The sequence below is a fragment of the Corvus kubaryi genome, unplaced genomic scaffold (genome assembly GCF_017639235.1).
Source record: "Corvus kubaryi isolate FWS band 111438036 unplaced genomic scaffold, C.kubaryi_AGA036_p1.0 124, whole genome shotgun sequence".
Taxonomy (NCBI): domain Eukaryota; kingdom Metazoa; phylum Chordata; class Aves; order Passeriformes; family Corvidae; genus Corvus; species Corvus kubaryi.
Genome location: NW_024580659.1, coordinates 4,879,901 through 4,898,978, shown reverse-complemented (window position 1 = coordinate 4,898,978; position 19,078 = coordinate 4,879,901). Strand labels below are relative to the sequence as shown.

Genomic DNA, 19,078 nt, shown 5'->3' with positions numbered 1-19,078 from the left:
TCAGTGAAACATTATGCTGAAAGTTACTCCTCTATAACTGATCACATTTAATCAAAGCAGATTTCTTTCCTTGACTGACTGGCTTAGTGCCATATCCTTGAGAGCAAGGTGTGAAAGTATCACACAGCTCTCTTGAAAAGTATGCAGGAATGTTTTACTTTCCAACACAGAGAAGTCTCTAAGTGGACTATAATGATGATCCTATATGACGTTTTAGTTACAAACGTACATTTTTTGCCTTTTCAGGTGAAATACAAACTGTAATGCAGAAAAATATGAAGTTGCAAATGAAGGATAAGGAGCCAGCAGTGTAGTTTAAAATCGTGTATAGGACCGACTTGCCTCCAGATGTTACTTGTTTTAAGTACTGTTATCCTCTTTGTTCAGTCCTTCTGTTCTCTCTGAATGCCTGTTAGTGAATCACAGCTCCACAGGAACTCAAGTTTACCTTCAGAAAGAGCCAGATGAGATGAACCCAAACAGAAAGGGCTTTCAGAACGAACCCATTTCCTTTATCAAGAACATGATGTGATGGCACTTGAGTGGATTTTGAGGGTGTTAGTAGGTTCTCTATGGCTGAGCTGAAAGTGCTGTTTGGGTGGATTTTTAGCAGCTATGAAATCCCTTGTTTGATTTCTCTGTGTGAAAACCCTTTTTTTTCTGTCAAACCAGCAAGTATACAGTCTTGCTAACCTAAGTGGATTTCCCAGCCTTAGGTTCTAGTTTGAAAACAAAATGAAGCAGACTTGTCTTTCCTTGAGCATGAGTGTTGTGGTTTTTGCCCCGAGGCTTGGCTTTTTCTGATGCTGTGATGATGGGGCATTTAAGCCTTACCATCAGATCTTGTTTTTCTCATGGACCACAGGATCCTCTGTGGCTGTTGGGTGGAAATGAGCAAACATTTCTTTTGAATGAGCAGTTGTTCTCCCTGTAAAGAATTCAGCGTGTCTCTGAGATACACCAGTGGGACGAGGTAATGACTAAAAATTAACCAGTGTTATTGCCGTTTTTTCTTCAGAACATAATTGAAACGATACAAGAATATTTTTAGGCTGCATAGTCAAAGTAAGGCTGTGAATTACCTCTCTCATCTCAGCCTTTTACAATATTCATGAATGGTGATATTTTGTTACAGAAACATAACACAGGACTCTCTTCACATCCTCCCCAGCATTAATGCAGCTGTACCTTTGTCAAACAGCAGAAAAGTCTGGGTCCTCCTGTTGGGCGTCAGCCAGGGATTTCTCTTTCAGATGTGACCAGAGTTCATGTATATCAGGGAGGATACTTTTATAGTGATGTATATTGATGGCATTTATTGCATTAACTTGCAGTAATTAGAAATGAAGAAATAATTTATGGTAAAAGCTTTAAATCAAGCTTGTTATTCTTCAGAAGGTGAAACGTTCTATCATTTGGAATACCTGATTTTTAGATTGAAACGTAGCTCTTCAGTTGGCCTTCAGATTTTTTTATTTTCATCTTTCATAGAGATGTTTTTCATTTTTCCAGGAAAGCAGTCAAATACAGATATGAAAAAAAAGCATTTTGTAGCTTCTTTGGGTTTTGCTAGTGATGGGATATTTTATGGTAGGGTGCATTGATTCACAGTATAAATAAACATGTTCTGCAGAAAGCATGGGAAAAGAGTAGGTGTGTGATAGCTCACTGCTACATGTACCTGCTTTTTGCAGCCACAGTCACAGGGGCTGTTTTTCTTTCTTAATGCGTTTATGCCAGTTCACGATAGTAGGACAATAAAAGATTATGTTCACATTCAGGAAGTCAGCACAGCAGCTGAAAATCAGTCATTGTTTTTTTCTCAGTATTTTTGTTTCTCTCAAGATACGAAGTGTTCAGTCTTGCTCAGCTGAGTGGCCACCCCGCCCCCAGTTACCCATTTGTGACGAGCTCCTGTCTGCTTTTGCCCTGGCAAATGAAACATGCACCCAGTCTTGGAGTTACTTTGCCTTTAGCAAGAAAATCCCATCAAGTAAACTCTCTATAGGAACTTAAATATTTTCTGAGCCCGATTCTGTTGTGTTAGGTTTGTTTTACGCTTCTGGAAAATAAATGGAATTTTCCACAATCTCCTTTTAGGGCCAAAATGCACAGGCCTAGTATAAAAGAGAAGTAGTATTTGAGATTACAAATGGATGAGTCAATGTTTTTTATTAAGTAGGTCAAAGCATGAGCTTTTTTTCTGCTTTTAAAATCAGTACCAAAGGTACATTATTATCTGTTGCTTAAAATATCTAAGAAAATCAGTATTCAAAACTGTTGTTCAAAGCTAAAATGCTCTTGCACATCTCAGGCTTCACCAGGTAAACCACTTCGACATTTTCTGTGTGTGAAATTTAATATTGCAACTATTCCAGTGTGTTAAAATCAATGTGCTTTTGTGACCTGTGTCTTAGTGTACATTTTTGATAGGTTGAGCAGCTGACATCAAAAAGAACAGATCTGAGCAGTAAGTACTATTTATTATTTAACAGCATCTTTGTAAAATATTCACAGCTGTAGTAACAACCTTTATTTTTGCAGATTGAAAAGAATTTTTACTTAGCACAGTTTGTCTCTAAGTGGTTTGAGCTTTGCTTTTATTATCTGAGTATTCATGTAGATTTGCGAAATGAGCTTTTATCTTTGAACGGATGTAGCAGCTGAATATTTTAAACAGACCACGCACAGTTTGGATATTCATATCTAAAAGATACTCTTGTAGTCAGTGATTCTGTGTGCAGATAGACTGGAGGATCAGATAAAGATATAAAAGTTGCGTGAGCTTAATCTAAATTGCCATAAACTTAACTCACCATCGTGCTTCAAGGCAGATAACGCACTTTTGTTAGTAAATGTAATAGAATCTTTAAAACATTCAGTCTGTATTTTAGTTTTTAGATTCCTTTATACACTTACCTACCAATTGTCATTATATAACTAACCTACAGCACAGTAAAAGTTGCATAAAAAAGCTCCACTGATTTATTCTGGAAGGCATGTTAATTTGGCCTTATATAAATATTTTTATAATATATCCATAGTATGTATGTGAGGGAACCTAAACAGAAAACCCTGCCCATCTTAAGGACAAATGCATTTTATTCCCTAGGCTGCAAAATAGTGGTAGAAGCAGTTGGTCAAAGAAAGTGCCAGAACACAGAGGGTATTACCAATGTCAGAAGTTCCTGCAGTAACAAAAGTTTAGTTCAGTAAAATTCTAAATTATTCTTATTGAACTGCAGGATCACTAGGAGCTAGCAGGTAAGCAAGTCAGTCATTCCCTGGTAAATGTTTCAAGGGATCTAAGGTATGTTTTAGTTACTAAGGCATGAAGATGCCATGTCCTGGCTTACGTTGCCACGGCTGGAGCTTAAGGATGAAATGGAGGATACACAGTTAAAACTTCTGCTGATGAGGAGGAGCAGTTTGACACTCAGAGGGACAGGCTCAATGCTGAGTTTCTTCAGGGCTGCCTTTCCAAGGGACAGGTCTCTGCTTGTGCTTTCCTCACAGTGGAGGGACTTGGCTTAAGGTTTTATTCCCAAGGTAAACTTTCCATAGTGATCCCCAAGCCAAGCTCAGATGGAGGGTTTGGTGACCCCTCCCTCCCACAGTCTGGAGAGTTCCTTTATATCCTCACCCTTCAGTCTTTCCTTCTTAACACTGCGGTGCTGAGGAGAAAATGCTTTGGTGACTTTTGGCTAAACAAAAAGAGATCCATGTGTAAGAAAGGTCAAGTGTTAGAAATTACAGCTTTGAGATTCATGTTGCAAGTAATTTTAGGGAGGAACTCCTGCTTTCTTTACCTTTGTGCTTCCTTTTCTTACCATAATCTAGTCCGTGATAACCTATTTGGTGCATTTCAAGAGTGTTCAGCACAGTGCACTCAGTTATAGGAACCGTCCCTGCCTCGTCCTTGACGTTTGAAAAAGCCTTACTATATAGTATCTGAGTAATTTATTTTAGATTTATGTGCCTCTAAAAGTCAGGTCTGCTCATCACTTTTAATCCCTGTTAATATCTCGTCCTTTTTTCTTCAAGCTGTTTTATTTTGTTCTATCTGCTACCTACTTATGCCAGTGATGATTTTTATTATTGGTCTTGTAAATTATTTTGTTACTGAACCAAGTTTGTTTAATACACTATTGGACCAGTATCCCCCCTACCAAAGTGTAGTATCTATTGGCTGTTTAAAAAATAGAATTCTTTGACAGTTTTGTATTTAAAATATCAAATAGTAATTTGGTGTTTTAATAGTTTTATAACATAGGCTGTTTCTTAATTAGCTCATGTGCTGCTGTACTTCAGAAAGGATCTATCCAGTAAACAGAATGATCTGAAGTAACAGTAGTATTGTCCTGTAGGGGGGAAAAAAAAAAAAAAGGCAAAACATTAATTTAAAATCTGTCCGAAAAATCTGCAATACTTCAATTTTTTTTTCAGTAGAGTTTTCACTGATGTTGACAGATGGGAAGACCAAGAGATCAAAATAACTTTAAGGTAGTGAAGGACCAAACTGAAAACTGTAAATGAGGTCTTGCTTTTGATAGAACTATGTTTTGTCACTTGAGGTGCATTTGAGAATCAGAACTTTTATGTCACTTCATTTTGATTTAGGGGTGTGTTTGGCTGAAAAATGTTGGTTCAGAATGGTGATCATAAACAATTTACAAATATGTTTAACCTAGATCATTCCTGGTTATGGGAACAGCGAGATTTCTGAAACAGTCTTTCAGGAAAACGGTGGGACAGTCCTTCCACAGTTCTAGTACCTTGGTACGTTTGAGATGGGCTGTATGAAGTGCTCACTTGTAATGGGAAAGTGGACTTGAAACATTCACTGTGTTCTAGACTTCAAATGCCCCTGGTAGAGTAGAAAATAGGGAAGTAATAATCAGGCCAAATGCATGAGAGTGAAAATTTTTGAAGAAAGCATTTAAGGTAGCACATAGGGTGCTAAATGAGTCTAATGCTTCAGTTTGGTTTTAGAAGAGTGATGCACACATTAGGTGGAAAAAAAAATTGTGAAGAATTTTGTTGTACCCTGATTGTATCAGATCAGGTCAGCAAGTCATGGAGGAACACAGAGTGACCTCCATATGTTTCTCTGACTTTTTAATTAACACTGTTCGGTAAAGCGACGTCGTTTCATTAGGCTGCTGCATTTAAGACCCTTTAACAGTGCCACAGTAGTATTAAAATGAAGAGTTAGCAGACCACTGTGAATGATGGGGAGATTCGTTCTCACCAAAATGAGGTAAGGCTCTTGACTGATAATAGGAAAGAGGATACCTATTGTGAAAACTGGCAAAATGTAGATTTGATATGTTTGCTCTTTATAAAGACTGGCTGTTTTTGTGTAGTCTGGGTTGCTATCAATGAATGGGAAAGTTACAGGCTGATGATAACAATTGCTTAGTCATCCTTCTTCTGCTGGATGGACTTTAGTTGAGTGCAGATGGATGATATGACAAATTTATTGCTTACTAAAGAGTTCTCAGTTCTCATTACAGAATGATTGTGGGGAGAGATAATTTTTAATTAAGTCTTCATTTCCTTTGAAATATTGTCTAAACTGTCATAAAACTTGCTTTGTTGAAGTTGAAATGTCTTTTGCTTCCCCTACATTCACCTTAATTAGTATAGAACTACTGCAATTCTTAACAAAATGGGAAATTAAATGCATGAACAGCATTAAAATATAAGATAAAAATGAAGAAATGTAAGTTCAAACATATATTTTTTGAAACATTACTAAGGAGCACAACTTTATAGAAAGCTCGCAGTACTTTCTCAAAAACCTGACTGGTTCCAGTGTGAGATCATCTGTGAATAAAAAGGTGCAAAACACCATTAGGACAATTGATAATTTGTGTAAGTCGCTGTTGTTAATCACATTTTTCTCTTTTTATAATGCACTTATTATTCCAGTGAGGCTTTTAGGTTAGAAATTCAATTTCATAATATTTTAACTTGGAAAGCTGCAGTAGAGGAGGATTTATTAGTGGGGCAGTGTGCTAGTTTGAAAACAAACCAGTGGGAGGCACCAAGTCAGAATAACAATTTAATGGAAATTAAAGAAAAGGAGGAAAAAAAGGTAAAAGAAAACACTGTCAAACTGACAGAGTCAAGGTACAACCTGACACCCTGTTAGGCAGGGTGGTGGTAGCAGTCTGGTAGAATGGTGGCTGCAGTCCTCTGAAGCAGTGATCCTGTAGTGAAACAGTCTGCTCTTCCTCTGGAAGTCCAGTGGTGGCTGTGTAGCTCCTGTCCTCTGGAAATCCAGTGGGAAGCCCGGTGTCTCTGGTGTTCAGCCTCAGCTTATATCCACGATGGGATGCTTGGTTCCTCCCTCTGGGTGGAGCATCTCACAATGGGGTAACGAGTCATGAGGCAGAGTGTTGATTAGGCTCATTAACAGAAGATAGTCCGGAGGGAGTTATCTCTGAGTCAGGCGGCAGGACAATGATGGGCAATTAACAGCAAGATAGTCTGGGGGGAAGGAGGCAAGGAAACACTGCCCCACCTGATTTTAACAGCTGATGGGGATGGTAATAGAATACACTGCAACCCAGGACAGGCAGTCTTTAACACTAAAATCTGTCGTGTGTGCTGCCTTGTGCTCTTTAATGACTTTACCAATGCACTTCAATATTAATACTCTTTCTGGTTGGCAGGCTGGTGCAGTGAAGAACTAAGAAGATTTACATCTCATCCCTTGATGTTACAAAAATTACTTAATTGTCATGATTATAATTTTTTGCGTTATGCTGGCATCTAAAAACGTTTACTGTGATCACAGCTCTATGATGTGTTTAATGAACGTGGAAACTAAAGCATCCGTACACCAAATATTTTACACCAATAAAAGAAAAAAAGACAGTGGAAACTATTGCTATCCTGACTCTAAGGAAAGAGATAGGGGTCTGGTGTGTTGGAGTCCTTCAGGAGCTATAAGCAGCCGGAAGAACTTCTGTGTTAGTTCAGTGCTTTAACTTCAATATCTGTTGTGTTATTGTTGGATGGTGAGGTTTGACAAGCAGCCATTTAATTTGCTATTTTTTAACCAAGTTTTTGTGTTCCTGTTACTATTCGTGGTCGCTTCTGTAATGTGTCTAATTGCATGGTTGGAGGTGCAGTGTGCTCAGCACTTGGGTCCTGCTGCCAAACCATGTGCTGATCTGGTCAGCTTCAGCAGGTCACTCGAGCTTTGATCTGACTCCATGTGTAAAATCTCAGCAATGTTTGCCTACCTTTGTGAACTAATTGAAGATCTTACTGGTGAAAAGCACTCATTAGGAGAGAAGTGGGCCATGTTATGGTTACTTTTCAGACATAATTGTACAGTGTTAATTATAGGGTAGGAGAAAGAAATTTTTTTTTTTTTTTTTAAGGAACAAAAACAGAAGTCAGCTTCTATTTTTTAGCATCACACAAGAGGCTGGCTACCTTGCTTTTTACAGCTTTGTGTAGCTCCACTGTCAGCATGAAAGGATGTGAAATGTCCCCCTCCTGTCCAGCTGCACCATCTTGCATGACGTGGTATAATTGCAGCTTCACAGACTGTTTGGGTCAAGGTTGTCTCTGCTGAAAATCAGTGGGAGGAATAAGTTGCTGTCAGACATCAAGTCAGAGCACCTCTGAAGGCTTGAAAGGCTGCCATGTCCCTTAGTGCTCAGTCTGAATTAAAATATTTAACACTGAAGACAGAAACCTGTCAGAGGTACAGCCAAGGAAGTCTAAGTGTCTTAGTACTTGAAGCATGTGTTTTCTTTTCTCCCTCTATTGTCATTCTGTTATTGAGGTAGAAAATATGGCAGCTGAAAATGTAAACACTTTTCTTTGTCTCATCTTGCAGGCCAAAACAGCAGCAACAGAATAACTTTTCCTTGTTTCCTTCCACCAAGGGCTGGAATTTCAGAGGGGTAAGTTTAGTACTGTTTTGTTTACACTATAGCATTCCCTCCTGCTTCATTCTGTTGCAGTGTAGCTTTGTACTTAAACCATGATCTGTGAGGACTAAAATAATGGCAAAACAATTAGAACTTTAAATTTTGTACCCTTCTCAAAGGCTTTTTAAAAATGCCAGCTTTTTTTTTTTCAAAGTGATTGGTTGTATTATGAGGGGTGCGGGACATAATCACACTATACATTAACCTACTTTAAACGAAAAAAAAATAGGGTGTGTTTTCATATCTGAAAATAAATAATGAAAACTGGACTGATACTCTTTAATGTAGATATTTGTAAAGTTATTGAAAGTTTGTATTATGTAAACTTTGCAGAAGTACAGTTAAATTGTAACAAAAATTTACGTGAGCCTCTTACAAGGCAGAAGGGAATTGGTTTTATTTCTATTTGCATGGCTGAGTAAGGAAATATGGAAACTTGTGTGTTCCCTCAGAAACTGACTGAAAAGATACATGAAAAAGCAATGCAAGTGACACTGAGAATCTTAATATTTGCTGGGGGTATCAGGAACTTTTATTCTTGTCCTCTTCAGGTTTCCAAGGTAGCTTCTTAGGTAGGTTAATTTGTTCAGAGTCGTCTGTTATCCCCTCTCCGTCTCCTGTGGCCTGTGAACCCTTACACCATTTGGTGTAAAACTTAATGTGATGGTGGTGTTGCAATGGCAGTGGTGTGTTTGCCATGTGTGTAAGTGCTGGAGCCTGGGATACAGTCCAAGAGAAGTCACTGCATGTTGTATCTAAGTCATAGTAATCTTTTGGTTAAAGGAAGGGCTTTTCTGCCTTGCAAACACTAAATTACCATTACCTGTAATGTGGACTGACTTGTACTTGGGAGACCATATAAATTTGTTTTCTCTGAGCTTCTTCCAACAAAATAGTTAAGTAGACAGACATTACTTAAGTGCTTTGCTGAAAGAGTAAATGGTATTGACAGATTTACTGATCTGTGTTGCTATAATATGGTAGACTTCATTAAAAAAATTTTTTTTTTACAATATCTGGTACTGGCTTTTGCATTCTAATTTGGTGTTTTAAATAGAGCATCCACTATTGTTTACTGTGAGCTTTTTATTGTCACTATTTCTTGTGTTATTCTATTGTTATTGTGTTAGGGATGAAGTTGTCAGTGATACTGAGAGAATAGTTCCCTCACAACAGCCCTGTCAAGAGTGTAGGCAAAATATCAACAACCTCTAAGCTGTAGATTTATTATATAGTGCAGAGCTAGTTTAAAAATAAAATTGACTCAGTGTTTCCCCCAGTTCTCTCCCAGCTATGCTGGAAAAGTCATTGAGGAAGAAGGTGGGCATGAAAATAGTAGGAAGAGTATTGTAGGTGTGAGTCGTAGCTGAAGAAACAATGATCCCAAGTTCAGAGCAGTAGCTCACTGAAGTAAAGACATAGGGCTGGTTTAACAGTGGCAGCATGAGGTCTGTGATCCTGTGTGGTGCAGGTGGAGCGAGCTGTACACCAAGAACAGAAAACTGGGGAGTAAAACACTTCAGAATCAAGAACCTGAAAGGAGGTAGGAATAGTAGTGTTAGAGAAAACAGGCAGCAAGTTAATGGATCTTCAGTGTGCTTCCTTCATGTGTGGAAATGAAGATTGGTGGCAGGTGACTGCCACCTTATTTTTAAGGAAACTTAAAATTTTGCTACTTACACAGATGTCAAGTTCTACAGCTGTAGTATTTCATACAGTGCATAGTAGGCAGTTGCAGTTGTTTGAAACAAATGGCTGCATCGAGGGAAGAACCTGTGTGAGTCGTTCACTTGATCTGTTTGGATGCTGAAGCCAAGATAGCTGAGCACTGGAAAAGAGAGAGCTAAGTGTCTGTTGATGTTTGCATTGTGTGAGCATTAACTTTATTTTGATGGATGGAAAAATTGTGTTATGAAAAGCCCAGTAAGCAGACTTGAAGTCACATAGGTTTTCATAGAGATGGTGAAAGATAATAGGTTGGCTTTGATGTCTTTTCTCAAACATGACTAAAACCTTGCTGGCTAAAAGAGCTAGGTTAATGTTGACAGTGGAGCAGAGCCACAGCTGAGTATAACAAACACAACTCTGGAGCTGACTTATTCATGGCTATGGTTTTTTTTAACTACTATATCTATTATTACAGACTATAATACAGGATCATTTCAACAGTCACAAAAAATAATAAAGAATAAAGTGATTAGCACAGAATTGCAACATTGTGTTCATCTCCCTGTCCTCACTTTGCAGTCAGTTCACTCAGTTTCAACGTCCCAGTATCATGCTGATAGAGGGACATGTTAAAGAAGCCTTGAACATACACCAACGTAAACCTCAGAGTAAGATAAGGAAGGCCCAGATGGTACACATTTACCAAAGAAACTCCTCTGCACTTCTCTTTTCCTTACTTAATTTATCAGAAGAAGCTGATTTCCATCTTGAGCAGCTCTTTCGAGCCTTGTGGTTAGAGATCGCATTTAACTCTCTCAATGGGGATTTTCATGTCAGAATGATACCATGTTTCTGTCATTTTTAGATAGTGGTAGCAGTGTCTTCCAGAATTTTGGGCAGTGTTTAGATATCAGTGGGAAGAAAGGAGTTTATTAATTTTTTCTTTTTTTTAACTGAGTAAATCAAACCTGGTTGGGATAAAATTTAGACTTAAAGTTACTGAGCAGTGAAATCTTTTTGCTGTAAATCTCCTCCTGCATACGCAGAAGACATCAGGTTAATTTGGGGTTTGAAGAGATTTTTATAGTCATGTGTCCAGCAAATGACTATTATAGAGGGAAAGTATTTATAGTGAGAACTATCATTCCTGAGGAAGAAACAGAACCTGTGGAGATAAGAATATCCCACACTGAAGGGAAGACCAGAACATAGGAGATTAGGTGTTAGATGTGGTACTTAAAATAGAAGAGGAATAAAGCAAAGGAATATAAAATACAGAATATAGAAAAGGAATAAAAGCAAAATCCTATCCTGGATATAGGATTGGAGAAGGAAAGAGGAGGAATCTGCAGCTTGGAGAGAGGGATAGTCAGGGTGGAGAAAGCAAACAGCTGTGAAAGAATTGGGAGAGAAAGAGAGTGGAAATGGATAAAATATAGAAATGGAGGTAAGCTAGTGAGTGTAAAAGTAGAGAGATGGAAGCACAAAGTGGAGGAAGACATCTATATAACACTGCAAGTTTATCAGTTCAACATTCGCAAGTGCTGACCCTGAGATGGTAAGATGATGTGGGTGGGGAGCAAGTTGTGCCTGGAACTTGGTAAGGAGAAGAAACACAAATATCTGAAGGGATGAGGCAGTTCAGAGGCAGGTTAATAATGAATATAAAGAAAGCACCAGCACAGATCTTGGCACAGAAATTAGTATTAATTCTATTTTTGCTTTATCTTCTGATTGCCATTAACTCTCACTGTTCTTCTCATCTCCATGCCACCATTCCCTTAAAACCTTCATGCAGATAAGTGGCTTTCCTCAGCCTTGCTGTTTGGTGCTTATGAGAGAGCAGGTCAATATGCTGCTCTGAGTGTCTGCGGAAATAATGTGTTATGTAGCTGTGTAGGATGGGAAACAGCTTCATTTCATAAAGCATTCCATCAAATGAGGATTACATTTGTACAGTCATCGACATACAATTAGAAGATGTCAGGATTAAAGCTTCTGTAGTTTTTGGTAGTTTTGATACAGTCTTGAATTATATGCTTGTATGCTATGTTTTACCACAGTAAGAGCAGTCAGTTTTATAAATAAGGAAGTTCTGAATTCAAGAAGAAAAAGAATCTCTCTTGAGAGTTTGAGATTTCAGCTACTTTATCTGTCTCCCTTCCTGCTCCCTTAAAAGCACTCACTTTGTTTATGCCAGCAGGATATGCTTCTAGACTTAGATATGCAAATGGAAGTCTTCAAATGATTGTTTTTCTAGAAAAAAAAAACCAAAAAACCCAACAAACCTTAAATAAAATCGGTACATTTGCAGAAGTAGTGGTACACGGTGTTGCTATGACAATGTGTGAGGTGACTATGAAGAAACTGCCAGTCAATCAATTACCTGATTAGTGAAGAATGTTGGGCTGTAGGCAGAACTGAAGAGGATGCTGGTTTTGTCTGCACTTGTCTCTGATATGTCTCTCCACTGTTCCACCAAGGGAGCATCATTTCCTGCATGTTTTGAGCAGACATCTGAACCATTATGATGGTTTCTTTATTTCCTCCCTGCCATGCACAACAAATTTGGCTGAAGATCTTCAGTGCTAAAAATAGTGAAATCTAAACCAACGTTTTGTACTTGCAATAGTTTGAGGCATGTGTTTAGTGCACAGTTGACTGAAGATTGAAGATAATTTATTGCATCGAGTCTTCTTCCTATTTTGTCCTTTCTTGTTTCCTTTCTAGTTTTGCAAAAGCATCTAACTGAGCTGCAGATGTGGTCACCTGTGAGGAAGGCTGATCTAATTTATGAGAAAGCTGACATAAATAAGTGTTAATATGCTGAAAGTCAATTTTAGATGTGGTTTCTTTGCTAGTTTTACTGCACAAATGTTTGTGGGGGAAAATATGTTCGTCATGCCAAATGAGAAGAATTCCAGACTTTTCCACACTTTTTTTTTAGAAAACAGTATATTTTTGTGCAGACTGGCACACTTCAGTTATCCCTTTCAGGGTGCACGAATCTCAAGATTAAAAGATAAGAATTGCTAAGAGAGAAAAGAAGTTCTTTCATGGCTTTAACTTGATGATTAATTGCATAAATTACATAATTATTTACTACCATAGAAAGCACCTCTGTACCTCTCCTGGATTCTGCCTGGTTTTATTTAATTTCTGTATCCACTGATAGTTGTTTGCTTAAGCAATGATGTTACCTGTAACAGAAACATATTAGAAGTGGTATCATACAGGCCTTTTTTCATACTTGTTGAAACGAAGTTATGCACTAATGTCTCTACATCAAATATGCTTAAATATCATTATCTCTTAGTATGTCCAGTATGATTTAAAAACACAAGTTACCATAATGCATTAAAAACATGTGTGGTTTTCTGTTAGTTCAGTATACTCCTAGGCACAATTTAACCAGCCTCCTCCTCCTCGGATGGGTACTTTATGTCATTGACAGCATGTTTTTATAAGTGATTACTTTGTGTAGTCACAGCATAGCTGGGAGTGGAATAATTGTACCTGTTGTGCCACAGCAGTCAGGAGTCAGTTCCTTCCCACGCCATAGACAGGCTCTGAGGCAGGGGTGTCCTGCTCCCCAAGGCTGCTTTGGTGCTGCTGCTTCCTCCCTTTACCTCTGCAGAGTCCTGTGTCTTCTGACCTGCAGCAGGTTAAAGAGATGCCAGGTGGATGCTTGGTCCCTGACCCGACTCATCCCCCTTTGTCTTTGAACAGAAGAATTCCATATTCCTTTTCTGCTTTCCAACAGATGATGAATTCCTGTGTGCCACTGGCTCCTTTTACATCTCTTCCTCTGTCTTCTTACAGTGGGTTCAAGCTCTTCCATTTCAGAGTTTAATTGTCTCAGCTCGTCTCTTTTACTGCCTGGCTCTGCTCAGACGTGCCTTTGGTCTGCCTCTGTGGAGGAGCTGGAATGCTGCTGTCCAGCTTCGACCTTTCCTGGACCAGAATGCCCCTGATACCTGACACCAGAAATAGTGAGAAGCAATTCTGTAAGTCTGTTCTTGCAGTTCTTCCTTGGGAGCACTGCAGGAGCAGGGAAGCTTCACACCATTGGTAGCAGCAATGTAAGGAGCATTACAAATATCCTTTTGTGATACAGAATTTCTAGTTCAGAAGACAGGAGCTTATAAATGGTAGCAAATAGACACCCTGGACACAGATTTTTGTTTGTAGAAGAGTTGGGTTTGATGTCTCCCTGCTTAATCTATGGGCGGAGTTTTAAATGGTTTAGCTTGTTATTGGTTTTGGTTTTGAGCAAACCATTAGAACTGTTGTTGATTAGTCACAAGACTAATTTCTCTTGGAACAGCAAGGTTTATATTGGCAGACAAATAGAGATGCTATCAGGAATTCATTGTGTGGCATTTGCGTAACTGGATAGCAGTTGATTCTATCCGCAGTTTCAAAACACTTCAGCATTGTTGTATTCTTAATGTATACACTGAATTCATAAACCAATTCAGAGTGACCAGTTAGACAATTTGTAAGACTTAAAAAATGTATTACTCCAAAGCCATGTGCTGAGTCAGCATGGTTTGATGACCGTCACTTCTACCCACAGCGTGTGATGCGAGATTGGTCATGTCACGCTAGAATGTTGTGTTTGAAATTCCAGCAAAACATGGTTTGTTGATGTGTTGGTTGTTAGGCCTGTGATAAATGGCCATATCTCTTTGTAGAACCAATGGGTACTGTAAATTACAAGGTCCTCTGCATACAGTAATGTGGCAAAAATCATGAACGTGCTGGAGAGACATCTGTGAGTTGTTTATAAATCAGTTACAAAGGAGAATGATGTGGGCTGGGCTTTAGACTTCAGTGTTCCAGGATTTCAATAGTTTGGGACTCAGGTAGACAAACTTGTGCATGTTTTATGGGCTATTACTGCTTGTGCTGCCTAGAGAGTGCTGTACTGCTTAGGAATTTGCACTGACTTAATTAACTTAATTCAGTAGCTGATTATTAAACTCTAACAACTTTTACATCTGAAGTCATCTATGAGTTAAGTACATAGCCATTAAACCTTTCCACCTAGTTTACAGAGGTGCTTCCAAGTTAATTATGTGGTAGTTATAGAAAATACACTTTAGATTCTATGTTTCTTTGGGCAAAAATATTTAGGGCCTTATGGAGCACTTGGCTGAGGCATTCATGAAAAGACCTTCGCAGACTTTTACACTTTCATATCTGCAAGACTTTTCCCCCATGACTTTTTTTGCTTACTAAAGCTCAGTTATTCAATTAATACTTTGAATTTTTCTGATAATGAAAATAGTGTAACATCTCCCTTTTGGAAGGGTTTTGTATAATTTAATTTTATCTTTTCAAAAATTGGTTTGGTTTTTTCTTTAATACTCCATATAGTCATTCTGTTACTGTTTGTAGGGTTTTATTTTATGGATCTTTGTAAGTGCTTTGTAACAAGTTTATTTTTGTTCCGGGTGTGGTTTGTTATTTATAGTAGAAATATTCTGTATATGCTGTAAACCCTCCATGCCAGCTATTTTGCACATACAGACAATACTGAGCTAGAAGCAGCATGTGATAGAGCAGATAGGTCCAATTGTGATCCTCTTTGGCTAAGTTGGATGTTCTGTTATAGAGCAGATTTCCTGTCTTTAATCATACTGGGTGTTAACCTTGTACTCCTGCTGTCATTTACTGTTCTTTTCTTTGTTGAGCAGCAGATGAACTTGACCCCTGTTCAATTTAACTCAAATCCAGCTCTGCCCATTTCTTTGTCTTTGTTTCCCCTCACTCCACCAGTGGCTGCTCTTTGAGAACATGTGATGTGAAATTACTATTTCCTGTGACTTTGTTTCAGAAACCTGTAATGGTTGACAGACTGGTGCTGTTGTCCAGCTGAATTTGGTGCCACTCAGTCTGAGAAACCAACATTTTAGAAGCAATTTTGAACTATAATTAGTATTTTATTGATGCTACAGTGTTTTCTGTTAGCAATTTTATTTTCAAATGTCTAGTGGATATGAATGGCTGCACACATGGTCTTGAATTGCTGTTTTGTTTACTTGTTGTGATGCTTGCAGGAGAACTTGGTGTTATCACAACCTGTTACAAAGATCCATTTTTAACATTGCTCTTTCCATTTTCTCCAAATTGTTATGATGGTCTGTTCTCTTATTTCCTAGTGCTTGTACTGTAAAAACTCACTGGTCGTTCTAAGCTGATTGTAAAATTTCCAATTTGGTGGTGCTTAGGTATTATTATTTAAAGCTGTGGATTAAATTTTAAGTAAAAGTAAATAGATGGACTACACATTTGGAAAAGGTTTCAAAAGCATAGCCAGAGACAGTTGGGAAATCCTCCATACTGGAAGTTTTGTTCTAACATCTACCTCTCCATTTCCAGTCCCTCTGCAGTTCCACAGGTTCTAATTTAGTTAGTCAAGTTGTAATTGTGACAGAAAGCTAAACAAAATCCCTTTAAGGACCAGGAGAGGAGGAAAACCTCCTGAAAAGTTCTGAACTTCTGAAACAGCTTACAAACAGTCCTAGAGCTGATGGGAAAAGAAAAGGAAATTTGAGTTCTTTCTGATTGGAAGGAGCATTTTGAGTGGTTTGTTGGTTTCTCCAGGAGGGCTCTCATTCATTCCAAACACAGAGGTGCTTTCATAGCCAGATTTGCTCAAACATCTCAGTTGTAGAATGAATCCTAATTATTTCTAAGCATAAGAGCAAGATTCCTCTTGTAAGCTAATGCTGTGGTTAGAATGTACACAGCACTTAACAATTATGGCCATCTTTTAAAATCTGTCACAAATGCATAACAACAGCAGTATGGTGGTGTCTTCTATTTATTGCAGCCTGGAAACAAATTTTATTGTTACAGTAGCAACCAGAAAACAAGGTCTCCATTTTGCTGGATATCACATAAACATTCTCTAAAGAATTTACAATCCAAGCGTATGTAAGAACATACTGTAATATTTCTTTAAGAATACTAAATTAAAATTTTTAAAGTAAATTCAGACCTGTTGAAGCTCTTAAATTTCATTCATGATGACAGATCTTTGTAACTGCTGGATTCTGTTACATGTTTTGAAGTGGGATATCCCATTCTAATGGAAGATGTATGAAGCAGTGTATATAATATGATTCTGACATGATTTGCAGTAATGTTCTAAGGATATGTAAAATGCACACTTAAAAATATTTATTACATTGTTCTTAATGCAAAAATTGTACACTGGTGGTGTCTCTTTCTAGATTGTGATTAAATTGTTAAGCTTTTCAGAGAGCGTTAAATTTAGTATTCTTAAAACACTCATAATGCACAATGAGAAAACAGTTTCAATCTCTGTGCCAGCAGGCTCCCCACTGAATTTACAAAACTTATTTATTTTCCAAGCACTGTTTTCAGTTGTTCACAGCCTTAAATATCCTCAGAAGTAGCAGTCATAGGTTTCAACAATCCCTGTGTCCTCTGAGACACTTCCAGTCCAAAGCAGAGCTTTAGCCTTGTGAAAAGGTCATGAAATGAGGGCAGCTGTACCGATCCTAAAAAGATTAGATTAGATTTCGTGTCCTGCCTGCAAGGATACTGGGAGGAGATGGAGAGAACTGCAGCACTTCCTGAGGGTCCTCAGTTGCTCAGTGGCTGGTGCAGTTTGGTGTGGCATTTGCTTCTGGACTACTACAGTCCTAGAAGCAAAAATAAAAATTATTCTCTTTTAAATGTCTTCAGCAAGCCATAGCAATCTTTTTCACATTCTGGGAAGCATTATCTTAGAGTTCCTCAGATCTTTATCTCTGGGAGAATATGTGAGAAACTACAAATACAGTGGTTTGTACTATGAGAGATGGGATGGGTAAATTTCGATGTCTTACAGGGAATTTGCTACTAATGAACATCTCTCCCAGCGCTTGGAAGGAGAGGTCAAACTTCACAACACTTGAGATGTGTATTTTCCCCTTTGTGCAGTAAAAAATCCTGGTTGCAGCAGTAGGATACTGCCCTGGAAGAAGGGTTTTTATGTATTTATTTTCCTATTTGAAATATCTATAATTTTAAGAACTGTGCAGAAGAAAGCAACAGTGAATCTGCTTAGGTAGCTTTGCTCGCATTTTGCTGTGATTTTTGATATAGCAACTGGAAACTGTATGCTGTCTGAATAATGACTTATCATGTGCTGCTGGTTACAAACATTTGACAGGCTCCAGCCTTATGCCTTGATGCAGCCCTTGATGCTGCTTTGGGCATTTTACAAGTGAGAATCCTAAGGCAGGAAACTTTCTGAGACCTGGTGTTGTCAGATTTTTTAATTTTATTTTTTAAAAAAATTTAAATAATGAATAGCTGGTGTTCATTCTCTGTTCTTGAAAACTGTAGTTACAGCAATATTTAATTCCCTTCCAGAGCTTTGTGGATGTTTCTGGCTATTTATTCGATCCTATGTTCATTCTGCTGTCTCGTTTCATTTTATGTTTTGTTGGAGTGGGCAACAGTGCTGTAACTACACAGGGGCCAAAGGAGCAGCTTTCATATATTTACATATTTTGAGTTTGTCAGTTCTGATTTCTGGACCTCATTCTTTTGACGAAGTTGCTGTCTGGAATCTAGATAGGGTATCTTAGATTTCCTTCCTTGGTACCTGTGTGGCTGTTTACAATATAAGTAAGTTCAAGCTGCACTTTATTTCAGGTGGATGCCCTTGATGCTGCTGTCAACAAAGTGCAGAGTACCTTGGAGGTGACGCGTGTGCAACTGCAGGGAAAAAACACAGATAGGATGCTTTCTGTCCTCAGATTGTAGAAAGCAGGTTGTGCCATCCCATTAATATGTGTTGATTGATACAGGTAGGGGGCCACACTGCTTTAAATGTTGTTTATTAGACTGGTGAGAAAAAGCCTGACACAAAGCTGAAATCTGTAGTATCTGCCTTTAGGCTTCTTAAATTCTGATGGCTGCAGAGGCAGGTGGTTATAGATGGCCTGAGGAGTTGTGCAAGTGCAAATATAAAGAAGCATAACAAGTTAAAGTCTTTACATGTTGTGGTCTCCAGGAAGTGGAATACGGAAATCCAAATGCTACCAGGAAATCTGATTGGAAATTGCCTGCCTACCTGACTTCATCCTTGGTGCAAATAAAGGGCTACAGATATCATAACACTTGAGAAAACTGCACTCCTGTATTTGATCCTGGGTGAGGTGTTACCAGATTCTGACAGCAGAGGATTAGGGTTTCCTGTATGGGGTAAAAGACTATTTAAGAAATACCTTTAAGTTAATAAAGAGAGAGTAAAGAATGCTTGAAAAATATTTCAGGCTTATATATAGAATTTATATGTATGTTCTGCTGGAAGGGTCTGAAAAGAAGGTGGCTAGGCTGGATTTTAGCTCACCTTTGGGCAGGGAAGACAGGCCAATAGCCTTCACCAAGAGAGATGTACTTGAGTAGTTTTTTAAGTCTTGGCCTAA

At 38.3% G+C, this 19,078-nt stretch overlaps 1 protein-coding gene across 1 annotated transcript in view; it reads left to right on the top strand.

Moving 5' to 3' along the window:
* ARHGEF3 (Rho guanine nucleotide exchange factor 3) overlaps window positions 1–19,078 on the top strand; it is a 111,998-nt gene that overhangs the window by 28,066 nt on the left and 64,854 nt on the right. Inside the window, 1 exon segment of the mRNA XM_042020932.1 lies at window positions 7,862–7,928. Coding sequence (XP_041876866.1) covers window positions 7,862–7,928 — 67 coding nt within the window.